The 19,827-nt window shown below is 38.8% G+C and overlaps 1 protein-coding gene across 2 annotated transcripts in view; it reads right to left on the bottom strand.

The window, feature by feature from the left end:
* Positions 1-19,039, bottom strand: part of LOC131224793 (RNA-binding protein BRN1) — a 44,612-nt gene extending 25,573 nt beyond the window's left edge. For both annotated transcript variants that reach the window (XR_009161181.1, XM_058220181.1), the window contains exons 1-3: positions 18,702-19,039; positions 18,494-18,576; positions 196-247 (exon numbers count right to left, since the gene is read on the bottom strand). Coding sequence is in view for 1 of the 2 variants with exons in the window: in XM_058220181.1 (XP_058076164.1) it covers positions 196-247; positions 18,494-18,576; positions 18,702-18,888 (322 nt within the window). In the remaining variant the exon portion in view is untranslated. The remainder of the gene's footprint in view (positions 1-195; positions 248-18,493; positions 18,577-18,701) is intronic.
* Between the last annotated feature and the right edge of the window lie 788 nt (positions 19,040-19,827).

The raw sequence follows: 19,827 nt of genomic DNA, 5'->3' as shown, positions 1-19,827 counted from the left end.
CTATGCATTGAGATATAACAGCACATTCTAAAAGGGAATGAAAATGGAAACTGAAGGAATTAGAAACTGAACCATTCTGCATTAACCATACAAAGGATGAAAAGAAAAAAAAAAAAAAAGCAAACAGTATTGCAGTTGGCTAAAATCACAAAATAGAGGGAAAAGAGCATGGGACAGTACAACAAAATATCTCACCTAGTCTTTCCAACTCGCCATCTGCATACTTGACTTGCAACGGACTAGAAGCCTGTAATAAACCAAAAAGGTAGGATGCCATCCAATAAGAATGGAGAAACTTAGAATGTGAAAAATCAAGAACCATCGAGAGGACTCAGGCACCTGGTGAAATACAACATTGGGCCAGTATCAACCCTAAAAATGTGCCCATGAATCTCACAGTAAATAAATTTAAAACATAAAAGACACAAGCATCATAGTAGATGAAGGATTCTTATGCAGGAGGAGAAGCACATTGATTTTTTGTTTATATTCGTGTATAAACAATAAATTAAAAAAAAAAAATGTCACAAATACCAACCATGAATGCAGGAAAACAGACCTATCATAATTAACTAGACAATAAATAATCTGCCAGCAGGTAAGCAGAGAATTCTGAAAGAGATAGACAAATACAATTTCAAATTTTGCACGAGTGTACAGTGAAACATGTAAGACAGCTTTATAATACCTAAAACTATCAAAAGAATGGCTTGATCCTTAAAAAAATAAAAACAAATAAAAATCATGGCATGATATTCAGTTAAAGTCGTAAAAGATAAGAAAGGAACATAAAACTTAATTATGTAGCAATCAGAGCTACAGCGCATAATATCATTTTCAACAACACACATCATCATCATTGTCATAGCCTCTTCCAGTTGGGGTCAATTTATTTTTTTTGACAGCATGTAAGGGCCCAAAACGAAACTGACGCATTACAGCCCCAACTTTGCAAGGGATACAAATTGGAGAAGGGGAAGAAATTGCAACACTGTTTGCTTCTTTAGATTGTAGGCTTACATCAAGGGTTAGCAACAGGGTATTCAGTAACGGTAACGGTTAATGGCTATTGCCATTACGTTACTGTTATCAGCTCATTACAGATCATTATAGCCCCATAACATGTAACGGTCCCCACATTTACCATTATGTAACAGCCGTAATGGTTGTTATGTAATCATTTTTGCATACCTTTGTCAGCATTGAACCCTCATGTTTTCTCATTGGTTATAGACGAGTTAATGGGGTAGTTAGAAGATGAGGTCCTATGGTCTATTTTGCTTGTAGATGACATAGTTTTGATTGATGAGACAAGAGAGGGGCAAACACAAAGCTAGAACTATGGAGGAATGCTATAGACTCTAAAAGTTTTATAGTTGGACTAAAATAGAGTATATGGAATGCAATTTTAGTAAAAACATGAGTGGAAAGTGGATACAAGAACTAGTTAAGATTGCTAATTAATAAGTACCCAAAATAACCATTTTTTATATCCTAGTGTGGACTCAGAAAAATCGAGTCCGACTCGGTTCCAAAAGCGAATTCACACTAAAACAAGATTGAAACAGTGAAACAAACACCCTTGTTTGATTATTTGAATAGTTGGTTCAATTTGCTCAAGTTGGTGTGGTTGGTTTCACCCTTCCGGTCAATCCTACGCTAACCTTGTCCAACTACAACAATGGCCATACAATATAGAAAAAAAAAAAAATGAAACGAAAAAGGACATGTACAGGGCAAAGAAGGGAGATTAAAAGATTCAAGGGTCTTCTTCTCGGAGATATCTTCCTTGGCGAACAAGGTTTCACAAGCATATTCTCCTTGCAGTGTATTCCTCTCTTTCACCCTTGATTAGAGTTGAGCATTGAGTCGAGTAAGACTAGGTTAGGGTGACCCAACCTGGTTTTGAAATAGACATGACCCGAATTTGACCCGACTCATTACCGAGTCCAACATGCCTGACCCGTTCCAAATCCGGGTCTGGCTTGGACTAACCCGGACCCAGTCGGGTCGAGTTAACACCTGAGTCAAGACGAGCAGTTGCCTAGCTCGGGAGATGAGGGAGGGGGTGGGGAGAGAGAGAGAGAGAGAGAGGAAGGTGGCTTGGTGGCTGGTGGTGGTGGCCTAGTGGGTGGCTACTGGGCTTGGGAGAGGAGGGAGGGAGAGAGATCGAGTCATGTGCGGACGGACGGCGGGTAGGGTAGGTTAGATAAATAGGTATATAGGTTTTTTTTTTATATACTACCCAAAACCCAAACCCAAGTCGAGTCGAGTTTTAGATCGAGTTGAGTCTGAACAAGTCAGATTTTGGGTCAAGTCGAGTCGAGTTAGTGGGTGACTCGGACTCGACTTAGTTTGAGTTCAAATTGGCCGAAGTCTACTCAGTTCGGATCAACTCACCCACTCGATTCAGGTCGGTTCAAGTTTGAATGAGTCGGACGAGTTGAGTCTACCGAGTCGACTCATCCCGTGCCTAGCTCTACCCTTGATCTATATATCCTTCCTTAAAATTTCCATTTCCTTTAAGGGCCTGTTTGTTTCACAAATTATTTTTTGAAGATGATGGTACCAACTCTTCAAACCTTTGACTTAAGAGGTTAAGAAACCATCACATGGACTAGCCTTGCAATTTTCATTTCCATTAAGGGCCTGTTTGTCTCACCAATTATAACAGTAATGTAAAGGAAATGGGCAATGATTACAAATTATTCGTCTCCTGACATCAGTTGCATTTGATTGTAATGATAACAATTTTACATTGTTTGATTTATCCATAATAAAATTGTAATGATGACAACTTTACATTACTTCAATGTCAAATCATCTCCAAAATAAACCAATGCTGTTGTTTGGATCGAAGATTTTCTTGATAATACCATGAAAAAGTGCAATGAAAGCAAATTACTATACATGTCTCCTAAATACATCCTGATGGGAACATCAGAGGACCTACTCGAGTATACCAGAGGCGGAGGCGACCACTGACATCAGCGCAGCCCTCTCTGTGGATGAGAGACGAGTTTTAGATGGGGCCCGTCGGACCAATTTGAAGACCCCACATGCATTGGACGTGCATCACGAAGACCCCACATTGGGACGATGCATGTGGGCTACTTAGGAGAAATTTTTAATAATAGGTTTTTATTTTTGTGTCGATTCGACCGTTGGATTTTGTTGATCGGGCCACCAAATCTTCCAGATCTGAGCCCCTTAGACCCTAATCTTGCTTTATTTATTTATTTATTTTTATTATTATTTTTAGGATTTATTAGATGGTTGAGATTGCACTTGAGTGTTTTAGTGTGCTTATTTTGGATATGGACCATAACACCCAAGTGGATGGCAATTTTGTAATTTTTGATATTTTTATATATAAGCAAGAAAGGGGGGCCCCTCCTTCCAATTGGATTGTGGAAAGGTTAGAAGATTGCTTGGTAGTGGACTCCTCCAAAGTTCTCTTTTTCCTCTCTCTTCTCCAACAAGGTACACAACTCTTCACTTTTCTTCTTCGTCCTTTTTCTACAACTCCTCTAAAACCAAAGCCTTTCATCCCACATCCTTTTTTTTCCTTTCCCCATCAAACCTATCAAAACCCAACCATCCATCAAACCCACACACACGTCCGTACATGCATCTGTACAAACTAGCCTTACGAACAATCATACATCCATACGAACAGCCCTATCCCCTCCTCTTTTTACATATTCTTTCTCCTTACATCATCCTCTATACCCTTTTGCTAACCCTAGCATCAATCGTAAACCTAAAACCGTAATCCCCAACTTCCTAAAACCCTAAATCCTAGGTCCCTAATTCCCATAATCTCCAAACTTCGATTCCCGATTCCCAAAACCCCCTTTAAAAAAATCTGATTTTCAAACGAACCCATTTTCCCCAAATCTGATTTTTATAGTGCCATTGTTTCTTCATGTGAATGTTGCCCTACCTATGCTAGACTGGAAGTCCCAACTTCCAAGTGGGCCACTCTTGTGATATTTTATACTTTCATGCACTGTGTATGTGATAGCCTAGGTCCATTGAGTGGTTAATCTGAATTTTCATAACTTATAATGTGGATGTGCTTGATTTTACTTGTTGAACGCTTAAATTGATACGTAGTTTGATCTCACATCGTTCACCCTATGCCGGTTTCACTCATCGTACATCACATCCGCATTTGAGCAACGATTTGATGTTTGGTTTAGCCATGGTAAAATCATAATGATGACACATTTCCCTTATATTACTGGGGTACTTGGTGAAATAAATTAGCCCTGATATGGATTAGGATGGTTACTTGGATCACGGATTGCAAGCAATGATTGTTGTAACCAGTGTTTCAAATATTAGTAATATCATTGACAGTATCATCGATATTATTGGTATCACGAGGTCAGCAATACCAAACCCCGAGTAATATAGAAAATTCAAAGTATCGCCAATAATTTCAATATTATGGGCAATATTTGGCAATACCAGCAATATCTTGCTCTATTGATAGTATAAATGGAATAAAAGTTCATAGGTATCAACGATATGAGCGATACCCGCAACAATACCAAGGATACTTCCATTAAACACCAGAAATTCGCAAGAAAATAGGAAAAATCCCAAAAAAATAAATAAAAATCATCATTTTTGTGGTTTTTTTTTTTGGATTTTGTTCCTCAGGTGATTCATCTAATCCTTTTGGTTTCTGTTGAATTAAAGTTTAGAATTGGAGGAGAAACCTCGACTTGAAGCATAGACGAGCCAAAACTCAAAGTTGACAAAAAAAAATACATACTTTAGTTTTTTTTTCTTCAAATGTTAGCATGGATTGCAATGTCTATGCATGAGAATCATGCATTGATATGGATTTGTGGTGAATAAATCAACATTTGCGAAAATGAAGGTGATAAATTGGGAAAATTCTAATTTTCTTTATTTTTACCCCTCAAATTGAGAATATGTTTTATTACTTGCATTGTATGGTATTTGAGTGATGTAAACTCATTTTTCTCTATGTTTTATTACTTGCCTTTTGCGACAACACATGGTTTAGGCACTTATAAAATGGAAACTTGTTACTTAATAGTTCTTTTTTGCAATATTTTTTATTCCTAAATGTGTAAACATGTCTTTTAACATCTCCTAAAGTTTCACTAAAAAAATTCAATTGGCGATATTTTTTTGGTGGTTCATCATCAAAGTCCATATTTGTATGGGCCCATTACCTAACCCCTGTTCTCAACCTCTACCATCTGCACCATCCATACCTATGAGAAGAGAGGAGATGGAGGATATCTTAGATGAAGAAACGGTTTCCACACGACATGGCAGTTACCAGGAGTACCTTGTCAAATGGAAGGGTAGACCAAAATCAGACAGTAGATGGATCACAGAGGCAGCGCTTCAGCGACGAGACCCGGATCTCCTCGAGCATCACTGCAGCTTTATTTCGCCAAAGGCAAAATCTCCTTAGCCGAGGGGAATTAATGGGAACATCAGAGGACCTACTCAGATGTATCAGAGTCGGAGATGACCACCCATATCAGTGCAACTTTCTTTGTGGATGGGAAACGAGTTCCAGATGGGGCCCGCCAAGCCATTTTAAAGACCCCACATGCATTGGACGTGCATCAGGAAGACCCCACCTTGGGATAATGCATGTGGGCTACTTAGAAGATCATTTTAGTCATAGAATTTCTATTTTGTGTCGATTCGACCATTGGATCTTGTCGATCAGACCATCAGGCCACCAGATCTTTTAGATCTGGGCCCCTTGGACTCTGATCTTGCTTTCTTTGTGTTTTTGTTATTTTTAGGAGTTATTTGATGATTGAGATTGATAATATATATTTTGGTTTTCTTATTTTTTATGATGGGTCACTTTACTTAAGTGAGTGGCATAGTTGTAATTACGCTGAATTTTAATTCCGAATTTTTTAATTATAAAACCATAAGCAAAGTGGAGTTCCAACCCTACTGGAGATTTGAGAAGGAAAAAAAAAAAAAAAAACAGAGAGCTCTCTTGTGTGAAGGAATTTTCCTCATTGTTTTTTGAAAAAAAAAAAAACCCTCCCTTCCAATTAAATTGTGAAAGAGTAGAAACTTGTTTAGTGGTGGATTCCCCAAGGTACATCCTTCCTCTTCTTCTTTTTCGAAAGGTAGTCTTCTTCTTACATCTTTCCTCTCTCTTCTTCAAAAGGTATTCTTCTTCTTCTTCTTCTTCTCTTATCTTCCTCTTTTTCTTCCCATTACAACTTTCTAAACCCTAGATCTTTTAATTTCCTATTTTTTCCAATTTCTAAAAATCCTAATTCCAAAATCCCCAATTCCCATGAACCCTAATTTTCCTAATTTCATATTTTCCCTTTCCTAACCCTAATCATAAAACCTACAAATCTGTCCATTGAGTGTGGAATGTGCCTATGCTAAATTGGAAGTTTTATCCTTCCGTCGGTCCTAGTTTTAATTGATTTATATGATTTCTTAGCATGCAAGCATGTGATTTAGGTTAAATCAGATTTTATTTCCTATTGTTTACTCTTAATTACTTGGTGGATTAGCATATTTTGTTAATTGAATTACTTTGTGGACTCTTTCATAATCTCCACGTTGCATGCTAGCATTAAATCATGTGTCCTGCATCACTTACATTTCTTAATATCCGGCTTGCACACAACCCCGCTTCTCTTTTCCTTATACTTGGAATCGACATATTTGTGAGCAAGAAGAGCATTGTCTAATATTTGTCTTCCCGCAACAAAAGCCCCTTGATTTTCAGAGATAATTTTCGGAAGGACTTCCTTGAACCTAGCGGCAAGAATCTTGGCCAGGATTTTGTAAGGACCTCCTATAAAGCTATAGGCCTAAAATCTTTGAGATGATCCGCCCCCACTGTATTAGGAATGAAAATTATAAAAGAGGCCTCAAGCATTAGAAAGCTGACTACGATTAAAGAATTCTGATATATAATCCATCACATCTGATGAGGACATCAGACCCTTCAAAGTTTATCAAAGACAAAGGCGGCCGACGAATACATCTTTATGGCTCAATGATGGTTCGTGGCACAACCAATGAGGATTTTGAAGCCCTTACATGTGTCCGTGGATTAATTAAAGGCCCAACATTAGGAGGACACACGTGTAGGATGAGTTAGAAGACTGATCTGTTATGCAGGATTTTTTTATTTTTTTTAGAAAGCTTTATTTTGCGCGTTTTGTTTTCTTTTATTATAGTGGTAGTATAGTCATTTTATTTCAAATCTGAATTTTATAAATAAGGTGTTTTCTACCCTAAACCTAATAATGTTTTTTTTTTAATGAAAGCTTGGTGCCTCCTTCCCATTTCTCTATGTAGTAATTCCTTCTCTTTCCTTAATCTCCTCTTCTTCTAAATTCTATTTATAGCCCTCCAACCTTCTTCTTCTCTTTCTATGCCTAGTATTCTTTGATTGCTATTGACCCTGAAAATCTGAGAATTGATCCAAACCCTCTCAGACTTTCCAGCCATCCCTATTCCAGAAATCCTTTAATATCTTGGACTAGAGAAGCTGCATTGATTGTTAGATTGAAACCATGCAAGATCGGGAGGTCCCATCCCTCACCGGATCCAATCCACGCATGATTTGAATACGGTACCGCAAGATTGTGATGATGGTCTGCAACCATTGCATGTTTCCTTTGTTATTATCTTTACTATGATGTGGAATGCTAAATATTTCAATTGAGTTGCTTAGTTTATTTCGCTGCATAATTTTTGTGCTCACACATGCATTCTAGTTTAGACCGTCCTGCATCAACATCTGACCTCACCAATTGCCAAAACTTCTAATAAAACAAAATAAGAAACCCATCAGACCCCGGCACCTTATCCACACATATTGAACTCAAAGCAGCTTTAACCTCTTCTTCAAAAATCGGCACTTCCAAAGAAAGAGTGCCCACATTGGATAATTTAATAAAGTCTACATTATCCAACCGTAACCTCCCCCACTTCTCTCCTAACAACAGCTTCCTATAGAAATCAACCATAACATCACAAATCTGGCTCTTGTCCATAATCCTCGAAGCATCCACAACCAAGGAAGAAATTTTATTACTACGGGCACGAGCACTAGCTATGCTATGAAAGAACCTAGTATTTTTATCACCATGTTTGAGCCACACCGCCCTCAACCTCTAACGCCATTTAATTTCCTCTTCTTAGTTCGGTTGGCCAAACTTAAAGAAAATGCCACCTTTTTATCTCTCCCTTCTGTTGAAAGGCCATTGACCTCCTCTAAAAGGTCTAACTCATGGATTTCTTCCGTCATTCTGTCAAATTTAGCCTCACGAGCACCAAGAACTTTCTTCCACCAATTGATCTCAGCCTTCAATAACTTTAGTTTACTGCTTAATCTGAAACCAAGATAACCCTCAACCGAGAAGGAAGAGCACCAATCAATCACAAGCTGCTCAAAGCCATCAATTTACAACCAAGAGGCCTTAATAACTTTAGTTTATTGCTTAATCTGAAACCAAGATAACCCTCAACCGAGAAGAAGGACCACCAATCAATGGGAGTAAAAGTGCATGTAAATGAAATCAAATGTGGGTAAATGTGCATGTAAATGAAATCCTCTCTACGAGAGAGGATTTAGAAGTAAATGGGGTGAAATACCCTTTTGAGCTCCCTTCGAGAGTCACACATATAAACAAAGATGACGCTATGCACATGTCCGCCATACCCGTGTCATGTTAATAATACTTCGAAACAATCAAATGATCGGCTACATCATTAAAATCACACCAAAAGAATTATCTAAGCCGTCTAAAGGATGGCCATATAAATGGATAGTTCAAAAATATTGGGAAGTTGCCTGTTTATGATCCTTACATTTGTGGCCTACCCGAGGCTTGAGATTTCTTCATTTTTTGTTAAAGTATATATTCCAATGGGCTTATTACAATCATTCTATTAAATATCACATATACATTAAATTGGAATATTAAAGTTGATTTGGGATATCACATATATTCCTATGAATATATTGAAAAATTCAAATGCATTCCAATTCCTCCCATTTACTCCCATCCAAACAGAATATTTGGATTTCAAATGCATTTCATTTATCCAAACACAACTGTGTAAGTCATTTACCCCCAATTCATTTACCACCAATTCCGTTTCCCATTTACCTTCATTTACAAGCTCCCAGATGGCCCTAAAAGGTTTTGGGCCCCAATTTTCTTTTGACACTTACAATGTAATTGGCAATGATCCGAAAAAGTCCTCTACAAGCCACATTGATGAACCAAAGGAAACTTATCAATCCAAACAACTGACACCAAAAATCTATCTAGTTTTGAAAGAGAAGCCTTCTCTTGACCAGTCAACCGCGTTACCACCCCCCTGTGCGGATTTTTCATGAGAAACCTCACAACGTTATAGTCAACCCCAACGCTCCAAGGAGCCCCCTACCTCTGTCTGACTATGTCCAACTCAACCCAAAATTGATCTCTTATGTTGCGGGAATAGGGGCCCATAAATAGCAGTAAAGACCCATTGAAAACCAAAGGAGATGTCACAAAATAAAACAAATAAAGAGAAAGCACTAGATTAAAAATCAACTTTTCTCCAAAGATCTGATCTCCAGGCCACTATAATACCCCCGATAGTACCCATTGCATCGATTCCAACTGAATCTTTCTGCTTACATCCCCAGATAGAGTTAAGCATACCTCTATCTAAAGATTGAAGCTAGCATTCCTAGAGTGTTATTATGTCTGCCTTCGATTTGTTGTAAACAACTGATTCTCTGATTAAGGGGAAGGCTGCATGTGAATTCCCAGCGGCGAATTAACGACTTGTTGGGCCCTATCTATTCCATCTCTCGAGCCCCAAAGAAAACCCCCCTCCCCTTCGGTGGTCTAACCTTCGCCACTTCAAATGAGCACTTTGCCCCTATTTTTTTTTTAGAAAGAATGGGACAGGGGGATGAAAGACAGAAAGGGATCGGGGGCTTTATGCATTGGAGTGCCTTTTCTTCATCGCTTTCGTTAGACTTCCATTGAGAAGGTAAACAGCTGTAGCGACTGCTTCTGCTTTCCTGACTTGGGCCATCTTGAATTTACACCCTAAACCAAACATTCCAAGGCAAAATAATCATTGGGAACCTACTTTACCTATTCTTACCCTCTTATCGCTACTTGCTCTACCTAAGGAATCGTAGTTTATCGAGCACTTGAGACTCAGAAGCTCCCTCCAACTCCTTAGGGACCTCTTGGACTTCAGCGTCTAGAGATCCTGCAGGTGTTATGCTCCTTTGGCTTGAACAAACTCGAAGAATTCGTACATGTCCTCATCACGGATACCAAATGACATACCCCATTGAAATTGCTCATTTGTGATGTTTTCGTTCCCTCTTCCAGTGGCTTGATTTACGACTTAATCCTCATTATGGCTGTTCCGCTTTGACTTATTCCCTCCATCTTTTTTGCACATAAGGGCATGACCACCAAAACCTCTTTCATAAGGCCCTCTTCAGAAATCACAGTATCCAGAGCCATGGCTTCCACTTCCATACCTTTAGCCCCCTGAAAATCGTTGGTCATGATGTCTTGCCCAACTGTCTAAAATGGCTCACTGATTATTTGTGTAAAGGACCTCCTATCCTCTCCCCATAGCACCATCAGATTCCCTTGAAATCCTTCCCTACCTGAAATCAATCTATCCTCGTCTCCACTAACCGTTTCGAAGTCTTGGGCTTCAGCGTGCAAAAACTTCTCTTGGTCTAACCCCTACAAAGAAAGAGAGCTTTCATTCTAGCGAAGGATACAAGGGGCCCTTACTCTCATACGTGCAATCGTTAAGCACACAAGCCGGGATTAGTAAAGATTTCTCACGTGCAGGAGATAAAAGAACAATCATCTCATTCAAGGCATCTTTCACAATAGGGATGGATGTCGACCCTTCATGATCCAACGAGCTAGCATTGCTATGCCACATGTCACCACTCGACAACTCCTCACCGTCTGAGCATTCTACTTCATCGACCTCCCTTAAATGAGTTAACAAAAAGTTTGAAATGTGTACCCTCTTGCAATGATGTGTGTCTTGAACCTCAACCTCCCTCCAATCCTGTTGCATGAAACAAGTCCAAACCAAGCTCGAGATTCGAACCACGTCCCTTTTCTAGGCTCGAGGAGCTGGACACAGTCGATGATGCTCCTGAAATACACCACAAGCCAAGCGTCGTCGCTACAGGGGCTCTCCCCTCACCTACCTCGTTTTCTCCAATAGGAGCCTCACACTCCTCCCTTCCTGAAAGTGGTGATCTGCCTAAGGAAGCAGCAAAAGATGCTCCGGGGAGAGCTCAACAATTGCCATTGTTGGGCAGCTCAGCTTCTCACTCCCGTATCTTCCAAAGTCCCCCCAGCACAGCGAAGGGGCCCCCGATTCTTCACTCTGCACCCTCACCTCCAAGTTTTCATCGCCAAAAACTGGATATAATGCCAATGGAACTCCTAATGCCTTCTTCTTTCTCACGCGAACCCTGACAACCTCTAGCGCTTATCTACTCTCGGTGTCAAGATTGATCTCGATAACTTCTCCCGAGCAGGATGCAATCGCAACGAAAAATAAAAATAAAAATCGCGGAAAAAAAATTCCAGCCAAATTCCCCAAGTCATGAACCACAAATCCCCCAACCCAAAGCAGGAAAAATCTTCCCATCTATGGATTGTCTTACCCGCAGTGCTTTAACCCAGCAGCCATCAGCTAATCCAGATTATTCTCCAGGCAAAGGCTAATCGAGACCTCCAAGTAACCAATTGGATTTAGCATATGGTCTTCTAGGTCTAGACCACCATGTTCAGCTAGCCACATCCTAATTTGAGAGAGGGAAGCATTTTCTTTCGTCTCCACCGATAACAATAATTTCAGGTTGTCTCACGCCTGGCTCATCACCTTCAAACCAAACCATGGAGATCTCGTTATACGATTCTAGCGATACCCATTTCGCTTCCTCATTTTAAGCCCCCTCTAACGTTTCGATTGCCCTTTCTACCCCTTTGTCCATCTCTCCTCTGTTAAAGCTTGCATACCCCTCTTCCCCAAAACTATATCTCTATACGACTTGCTACTTTCCCCCTCAAGCCTCATACATGTGCTCCTCACAAGTCCCTGCAGTCTCTCCATTTCTAATCTCCCAACCGGAACACCTTACACTGCCTTCGCAAGTTTACGCGACACCTCTCTGTTCTCGAGCTCCGGCCCTCTGGACCAATAGCTTCTTGTCGTTGAAGCTTTCACCATGCAGGAGTTTAACCACTAAGTTACTCCTCCAAGCTCATGAGAACAAAGGAGAATCCTTGGTAGACTATAGTAATCCAATCTCTGGGTAGAACTTCTATAACCGCACCCGCCCTTCCAAAAACCCAAGAGAAATTAACTAAAGCCACCCCCTCCGAGTAGCCCATAAAATAAAGCATCGGATATTCATCGAGCTTCCTCTTTCCTCCATTCTTCTCCAGTGACGACTTTTTCCTACTCACCATTGTTCATATCGATAATATGAACAATGGTTGTAATTATTGATGATGACATCGAAAATGGTGGTGATGACAGCGAAAATGGTGGCAAAAATAGTCATCAATACATAAAATAATACCAATATTCTAAACGTTGGTTGTAACCAATGTTATAAGAATCGTATGATTCATGTCATATCGTATGGGTGTACAATTTGAATCGTACACCCAAATCGTAAATATTAATTAGGCATACGATAATCATATGAACTATCAAATAGTACAATAACCGTATCGAACCGTACGATAATTGTAGATTGCATAAATGGGCCCAAATTTTACTTAAAAATCATTTTTTTTTTCTATTTTTCTTCTTCCTTTGTACCCTTTTTCTCATAAAACATAAAAAAAATAAAAAAAAATAAAATAAAGGCACTCCCCTATTAAATATATCCTCATTTTTTTTTCTATTTAGAGAATATTCAAAAAACCAAAACAAAGAAATCAAGATACTATTCACAATGGAATTGAATGCCATTTTTTCCAACATTACTCTAAACTCAAGAAAGGTATGGAAAAAAAAAAAGCAAAATTATTAAAGGACTATGGTATGCTTTTTAAGGTAAATGTTTTGAAAGACAACAAAGGAAAACAAAGGAAAAAAGATGAGCATCCTTTACTATCATGATAATGATGATATGTATGTAATATACACTTCTCAATTGATAATATCATGATATGTATTACTTTTTTGGTACATATTGATGGGGAAATGAATGATTAATGAGTTTTTAATCCTTTCTAATTTAATTACATTTTTTCATGTGTTTTTTATATTTTTTTAATGAGAAAAAATCTTACAATTTGCGATTCGATACAATTCAACCCCTTTCATGATTTGCAATACGATAACGATTTTGACAACATTGGTTGTAACAACTGATGACGGCATCGGTAATGGTGATCATGACGGGAAAATGGTGGCGAACATAGGCACATTCTTCCCAACCCCTCAAAGAAGATGATGGCACATCTTCGTTGCGTTAACCCCATCAAACTGGGTCGTAGCACGGTTGCGGCTATCTATAATTCTAGAAACAATCAACTTGCACCCACGGTCACCAGGACCAAACAACCTTGGGGTTTCATGAAATTAGTTTGTTGGAAAGCTAATCAAATTACCTTTCAAACAAGCCCAAGGTCATGTGATTTGGACTCCAAATGAGAGAATTATGCCCATTTGAGTGAAGGGGAGTGAAGGGCTGTCAAGTTGATTGCTAGAAGTGAGAATGGCAGTCACATTGCGATCACTTTTTCAGGTACCAATGATATCTCATCTTCATGAAACTAGGCTCGTTTGAAAGTTTATCAAATTATCTTTCCAAAATGTCCAAGATCATACCATTCAGGCATTGGATGAGAAAGATAGAACCTATTGAATGAGAAGGTGTCAAGTTGGCTTTGCAGCAGTGGTTGCAAGTTCTGCTAGGCTAGGAGGCAGGTTGCATGAATGATGGATGCACAGCCAGCTGATACTATCGACTTCGCATATGGCTAATACAATATACAAGGAAGCTATTAAATTTCCTTATATTGCACAAAATATCAGAATTTATTGCCAGTATATCGCAATATAAATCAATGCATTGCAATATTTTGCCAAAAACTCTTCATAAAACTCCCTTGTATCATCAATACATGCAATAAATTGATACATTACAATATGTATCTGCAATACATACCCCAACAGCCCCACCAGAAATTCAGATTTAAAATAAATAAATAAAACTCTTAAAAAACTGTTCCCCCAAGTTTGTCTAGGGGGAATCCATTCTCATACTTCTATTGGATGATTCATGAATTATAAGAATGCATTTTTTATATGATTGGATGACTTTCATTAGACAACAAATAGTTTAGGACCGTATAAAAGGGAAACATGTCGTGCATACTTTTTTTGGTGATATTTTGACCTCTAAGTTTGTAATCATATCTCTTTCAACATATCCCTAAGTTTTATTGAACAATTCCATTTCTCAATGTTTCGCCAAACAGCCATACATTCCCCAATACATGCGATAGTTCCCATGCAATACTGATATGTTTCTGTATCCCAAGGGTGCAATATGTGCATCATATCAATATTTAAATCAGTGCTCCTAGGCTCTAGAATAGACATTTCCAGAGATTAGTTCCCATCACAAGAAACCAAAGAAGAAACATAGGCTTTCTTATCAATCGAATATGTTTGTCTCCCACTAGGTAGATGAGCTGGTAGAGAATGGAGTGTGTGTGAGTGATCCAGGGTTCAATCCCCGGTAGTGTTACCTTTTAAAAATAAAATCAATCGAATATGTCTGTTTTGTTTCATACGCGTGGCTTTGTTGGAGATGTGACCCTGCAAGACCTGTTCCCTTGCTAAAACATAGAAAACTAAAACCTTCATGTGATAAGGATGCGCAATGCGATTAATGGCCAAATCACTTAGCGTGATACTTACATGGGCAAGATGACAGTTTTATAATTTTGATCTGGAGACAATGGCCATTTTTCAAATGGTAGGTAATTTTAAGTAAAACAATGGGCATTTTTACAACTTTATTATGGCATATGTGAAACTTTTGAAACTTTACAGTGCATGTATTTATATGATATGCCAAGTGTTAGAAATCTTGCTATCTTGTATGGAACTCGAACAAGTCTAATTTTTTTAGCATGTCTCTTCTTTTCTTTACTTCTTTGACACCTGTAACATAGTTGATAAACGCCTTTAGGGGAATTGATGGCTCTTTCATGAGGAAGCAAGGAAAATATTTGGAATTTACATGAGAATTAGGGTGTTCTCTTGTAAGGCAAATGGTTGATCGAACATATCAAACCAGAATACTGTTGGAGTTGGCATTCACCATGCTCAAACGCTCATCTTCAGCCACTGGAGGAAGATTGAAGCAGGTCTGATCCTAAATAAATTGATGGCAATGTATTCACTAATGGCCTTTACCATTACAATACAGGCGGTAACGGCCGCTATTGCTTTTTTTTCTTCTTTTTTTCAAAAAAAAAAAAAAAAATGTATAAAACCTTAACAATCGTTACGTGCCATTTTTTCCACAATAGTCGTTACAACCCCATAACACGTAACAATTCCCACTGTCAAGAGTATTACATGACGGCCGTAATGACTATTACCATAACCATTTTTTAAAACCTTCATTGATGGTGATATCAACAATAATATGAAGCATCTCATCCTCCAAATCTAAAGGGTGATTTCTGATTGCTTCATTTTTTGGAATATTATAAAGAAATTCAGCAAACCCAGCTTTGAACCTTGTGTTACTCGAAAGTTCAAGTTCTTCGTATTCATTTCCTCAAACCGGCTATGTATATATAGCCTTTCGTATACTAGAAAATCAAAATCAGAATTAATTTTTGCTAATACCTTATACCTCTACTTAAAACCTCAATGTGTCGACTTGAAACTTGACCAAGTCAACTCAACTCGATGTGATTTCGAGTAGACTCGAGAGAAACTCATTTCCATCGAGTTTCCTTCAATTTTTTCCAAGTTTTTTTTTTCTAGATTTTCTCCTCATCATTTAGGTTGTGTTTGGATAGGGGAGACTAAAACGTGGATGTGGGAAGTAACTTGGAATCCTTAGGAAATGGAAAATAATGGATTTGATTTTCCTTCTGTTGTTTGTTTGGACTGCAACTTTACATGGATTATAGGTACGATCACCTCATGCCACTCTTGAACCTCATAAATTGATTTAACATCTTTATACTGAAATGGATGTCCACAAAATTTTTTTAGGAAAGCTAGAAAACGAAATTCAGTTTCCAAGGCTCTTTTTTCCTCAAATGGAGGAAAACTAGGTTTTCCATGTGCTCCAATTTCTTTTCCATAGTTTTCCATGTTCCCAAACACCATCTTAGATTCTTTGGGTTTCCTCAATTTTCCAGGTTTTCCTAGGTTTCTCAATTCTTTCTCCTTATCTTAGACATTTATAATATATTTTTGTGTTCAAAAATATTATTAACTTTTGAGTTTTCATAATAAAGTTATACTAAGTTTTTTACCAAGCTTTCAACCATACTCAATTTGACAAACTTTTGAGTCAAGTTGATTTTTTGGTTTTCTGAGCTTATGGCTAATACTAATATTGACTGTAACAAGGCCCTTAGTGGAGATGTTGCTGCCAAAAGGTATTGGCTACTTCTATTAACAAAAGTATATGAACTGGTTTGATCGCCACCGGCCTACATCTTTATCCCTGATTGGATTTCAATATGCTTTGATAGAACATGATTGAGATAGGACTGGAACACATAAACCTTAATTATCATGGTGCGTGACAGGAGTGTCAATTTGAAAACGCAATCCATGCCATATATATCTGGGATAGGTTACTTCTGCAGTTGCATCAGCTACATCTTTATATTCAACTTCAGCACTTAACCTGGCAACAGGTAATGGGTTTTTTTTCTGCTCCATGAGATTAGGTTCATTCTGAGGAAATCACAGCGACTTAGATTTTATGATCCCTGACACCAGGAAGAATCAATGCCATTTATATCTCAAACTATCACCAATCATCAATAATATATATTAGTATGATTTCACATCTTCCTAGCAAGATGTCTAAGGTCAATGGCTCGATGCATGGATTGACATGCTTAGATTTACTCCAAACGTGATGTCTGGCCCACAGGAGATCAAATATTGTATTCCATAAGTTCAGGAACCAAGCCCCTTCTTAGTCACATAACTGCTTACTCATTGCTCTAAAGGTGACCACTGGCTTATGATTTTCAAATGTCATTTCCTTCAACAAGTTGAGAGCATATCTATATTGGTTAAGTCCCACTTATCTATATCCACTTCTATGCAAATGAAGTGTTTTAGGATTTCCAACTCTTTCATTTCAAACTTCTTAAAGGACTTCCTTTACAGTTTTGATTATGAAATCAAAGTTACCCTTGGTGAACATAATGTCAAAGGAGAAAGGTGGTATTGACTCCAACATGGTTTGATAAAGAGTCGAACCATGTCCATAAAGCTTGCTGAGTCCACACATTTATTCATTTAACAGGCACATGTGATCTGGATTTTCCAGGACTTGGGTACCCAAGTGGCAGCTCACCAACTCAACTTTTCTTCAAGCCCTTCATACAAGAAAGTATTCCAACATCCAAGAGACAACCCATTTTCCCAGGCAACAGTAAGGATTTCTAATAGTCGAACATCAAGTAGCCATATGAATGCTTTTGTTTGGAGTTTCTACTAAATTCCTTCATCTAATGGCATAGATGTCTATGTTCATCCATCAGTTCAGAATTTTTACATTTTCGAAAGAAACAACTTAAAATAACCAACATTACGCATCTCTTGACTCGTTGACTAAAGCATCACAAATTCACCACTTGAATCAATGCTTTAACATCCAAAACTGCTCGAGATATACCTGGACGAATGAAGATTCAAAACCAATTATAAGGTCTGGTTAACTGAAATCATTTAGCTAACTGGATCCAGGTCCCATACTAGTTGTGCCAATTGCATCACCAAGCTCCTCCAACCAGATCAATTCACCATACAATCTATCAAACAAGATTTCAAGCCCAATTTAGCACCATCAGCTTCCTACCCTAACTCAAACTCTCCCAAGTTCCATTTCACTTGCCCTTTTCTCACAGCAATCCATTCCAAACCTTTTCAATTCCCCAAACAGTGTCAAACCACATTGTGAACGTAACATCACGACGGAAAACAAACAAGAGAAAATGAGCCAAAACAACATAATTCACCAACAAAACCCCATACGCCACACATTTACCCGCACGGATTTCACACAACACAATTTCACACAATGAGATCTAAGTCTCTATGGAAACAGTAATTTGATTCAATTTCAAAATCGTAACTTGAAATTCAAATGAAATGCAAAGAAATGAAGAAAGTGCAAAAAGATCAAGTGAAGTGGACTCACCCCTGGAAGCGTCCGCTTATTATGGCATGCATTGACTGCCTTATCTGCTTCCTGCCTCGACGGGCAAATCAAAAAGCAGCATCCTGCACAGAATAAATCAAAATTAGGTTTTTCAAGTGCCGAATTCGTCAAATTGCGACAGAACATAACACATCGAAGGCCCGCCACATCGTGCATTTGCTGAATAAGGGGAGGAATGAGGACAGACCTCTGGAAGTTCTGGTGGCCTTGTCTTTGATGATGTTGACTTCCTCGACAAGAGCGACTTCCTTGAACATCGCGAGGAGCTGAGACTCCGTCATGTGCTTCGGCACCTGGCCTACGAACAGCTTCACGCTCTCGCCGCTGCCGGCGTTGTCGCTGCTTGACGCCAAGGGATTTTGACCTTCCGCCATGAATGCAGTCTCTCTCTCTCTCTCTCTCTCTCTCTCTCTCTCTCTCTCTCGCTGTTTTCTTCTTCTTCTTCTTCTCTTGTGAAGTCTGGAGTCTGAGTCCGCTACTTCTCTCTCCGAAGCCTTTTTCTTAAGAGATATGAATGGGGGTTTGAGGGGTAAGGTTGAAGTTTTAGGTAGTATTAAAATAGGGAAGTTACAGAAATGACCTTGGTTTTGTGGGGAAATTACGGGGTTGGACGTGAGATGGGAGCAAGTCGGGTAGCGTACTTACCTAACTCCGAAGTGCCAACGACGAGAGCCGAGTTAGGAAGAAACGCGCCGTAGAATCGAAAAGTACCTGTTGTCTGAGTCGCAGCTTAGAAACACGCGGCTGTCGCCAGCCACTGGAGACAACATGCCGAGTGTTACAATGATCGTAACCGTCCATTTTTCAGACTATGTGTACTAAGAGGAACACAGTAAGACTTTCTCTGAAAGACTGAATTTATATTAACGTATAGAAATTTTTCAATGGATGTCATTCTACTCCAAATATCAAAGGTGATAATCATCATTGAAGTGCATTTGTTAGCAAATAGCTTATTTATGGTAGTAAAGAGAATTTGTATGGTTTAAATCACTGGAACATCTCAGCATGCTGGCCCATGTGCGACGACAGACTCTTGATTCTAAGTCGCGACATAGCCAATGCGAAATCTAGAAGGAAAATGGGAGTTGGTGGGGAATGGAAAGATGACACGTGGCGTTGGTTAGTATCTCCGCGTTGGTCTTTTTCAAGGACCGTTTTGGTGGTACGATGGACGATTTTAACTCGTGGTCTGAGAGATTCCCCACTCTGCAGGTGGCCCATAAGTGGGGATCGGAACCATTCATCTAGTGTAAGACGTTATGGATAGGCAATGAAAAGAGAATTGCAAGTAATGGATGGTCCTAGAAATC

This window comes from Magnolia sinica, chromosome 14, assembly GCF_029962835.1.
Source record: "Magnolia sinica isolate HGM2019 chromosome 14, MsV1, whole genome shotgun sequence".
In the NCBI taxonomy this organism is placed as follows: domain Eukaryota; kingdom Viridiplantae; phylum Streptophyta; class Magnoliopsida; order Magnoliales; family Magnoliaceae; genus Magnolia; species Magnolia sinica.
The sequence above is the reverse complement of the archived record's forward strand: the minus strand, read 5'-3'. Positions and strand labels throughout refer to the sequence as shown.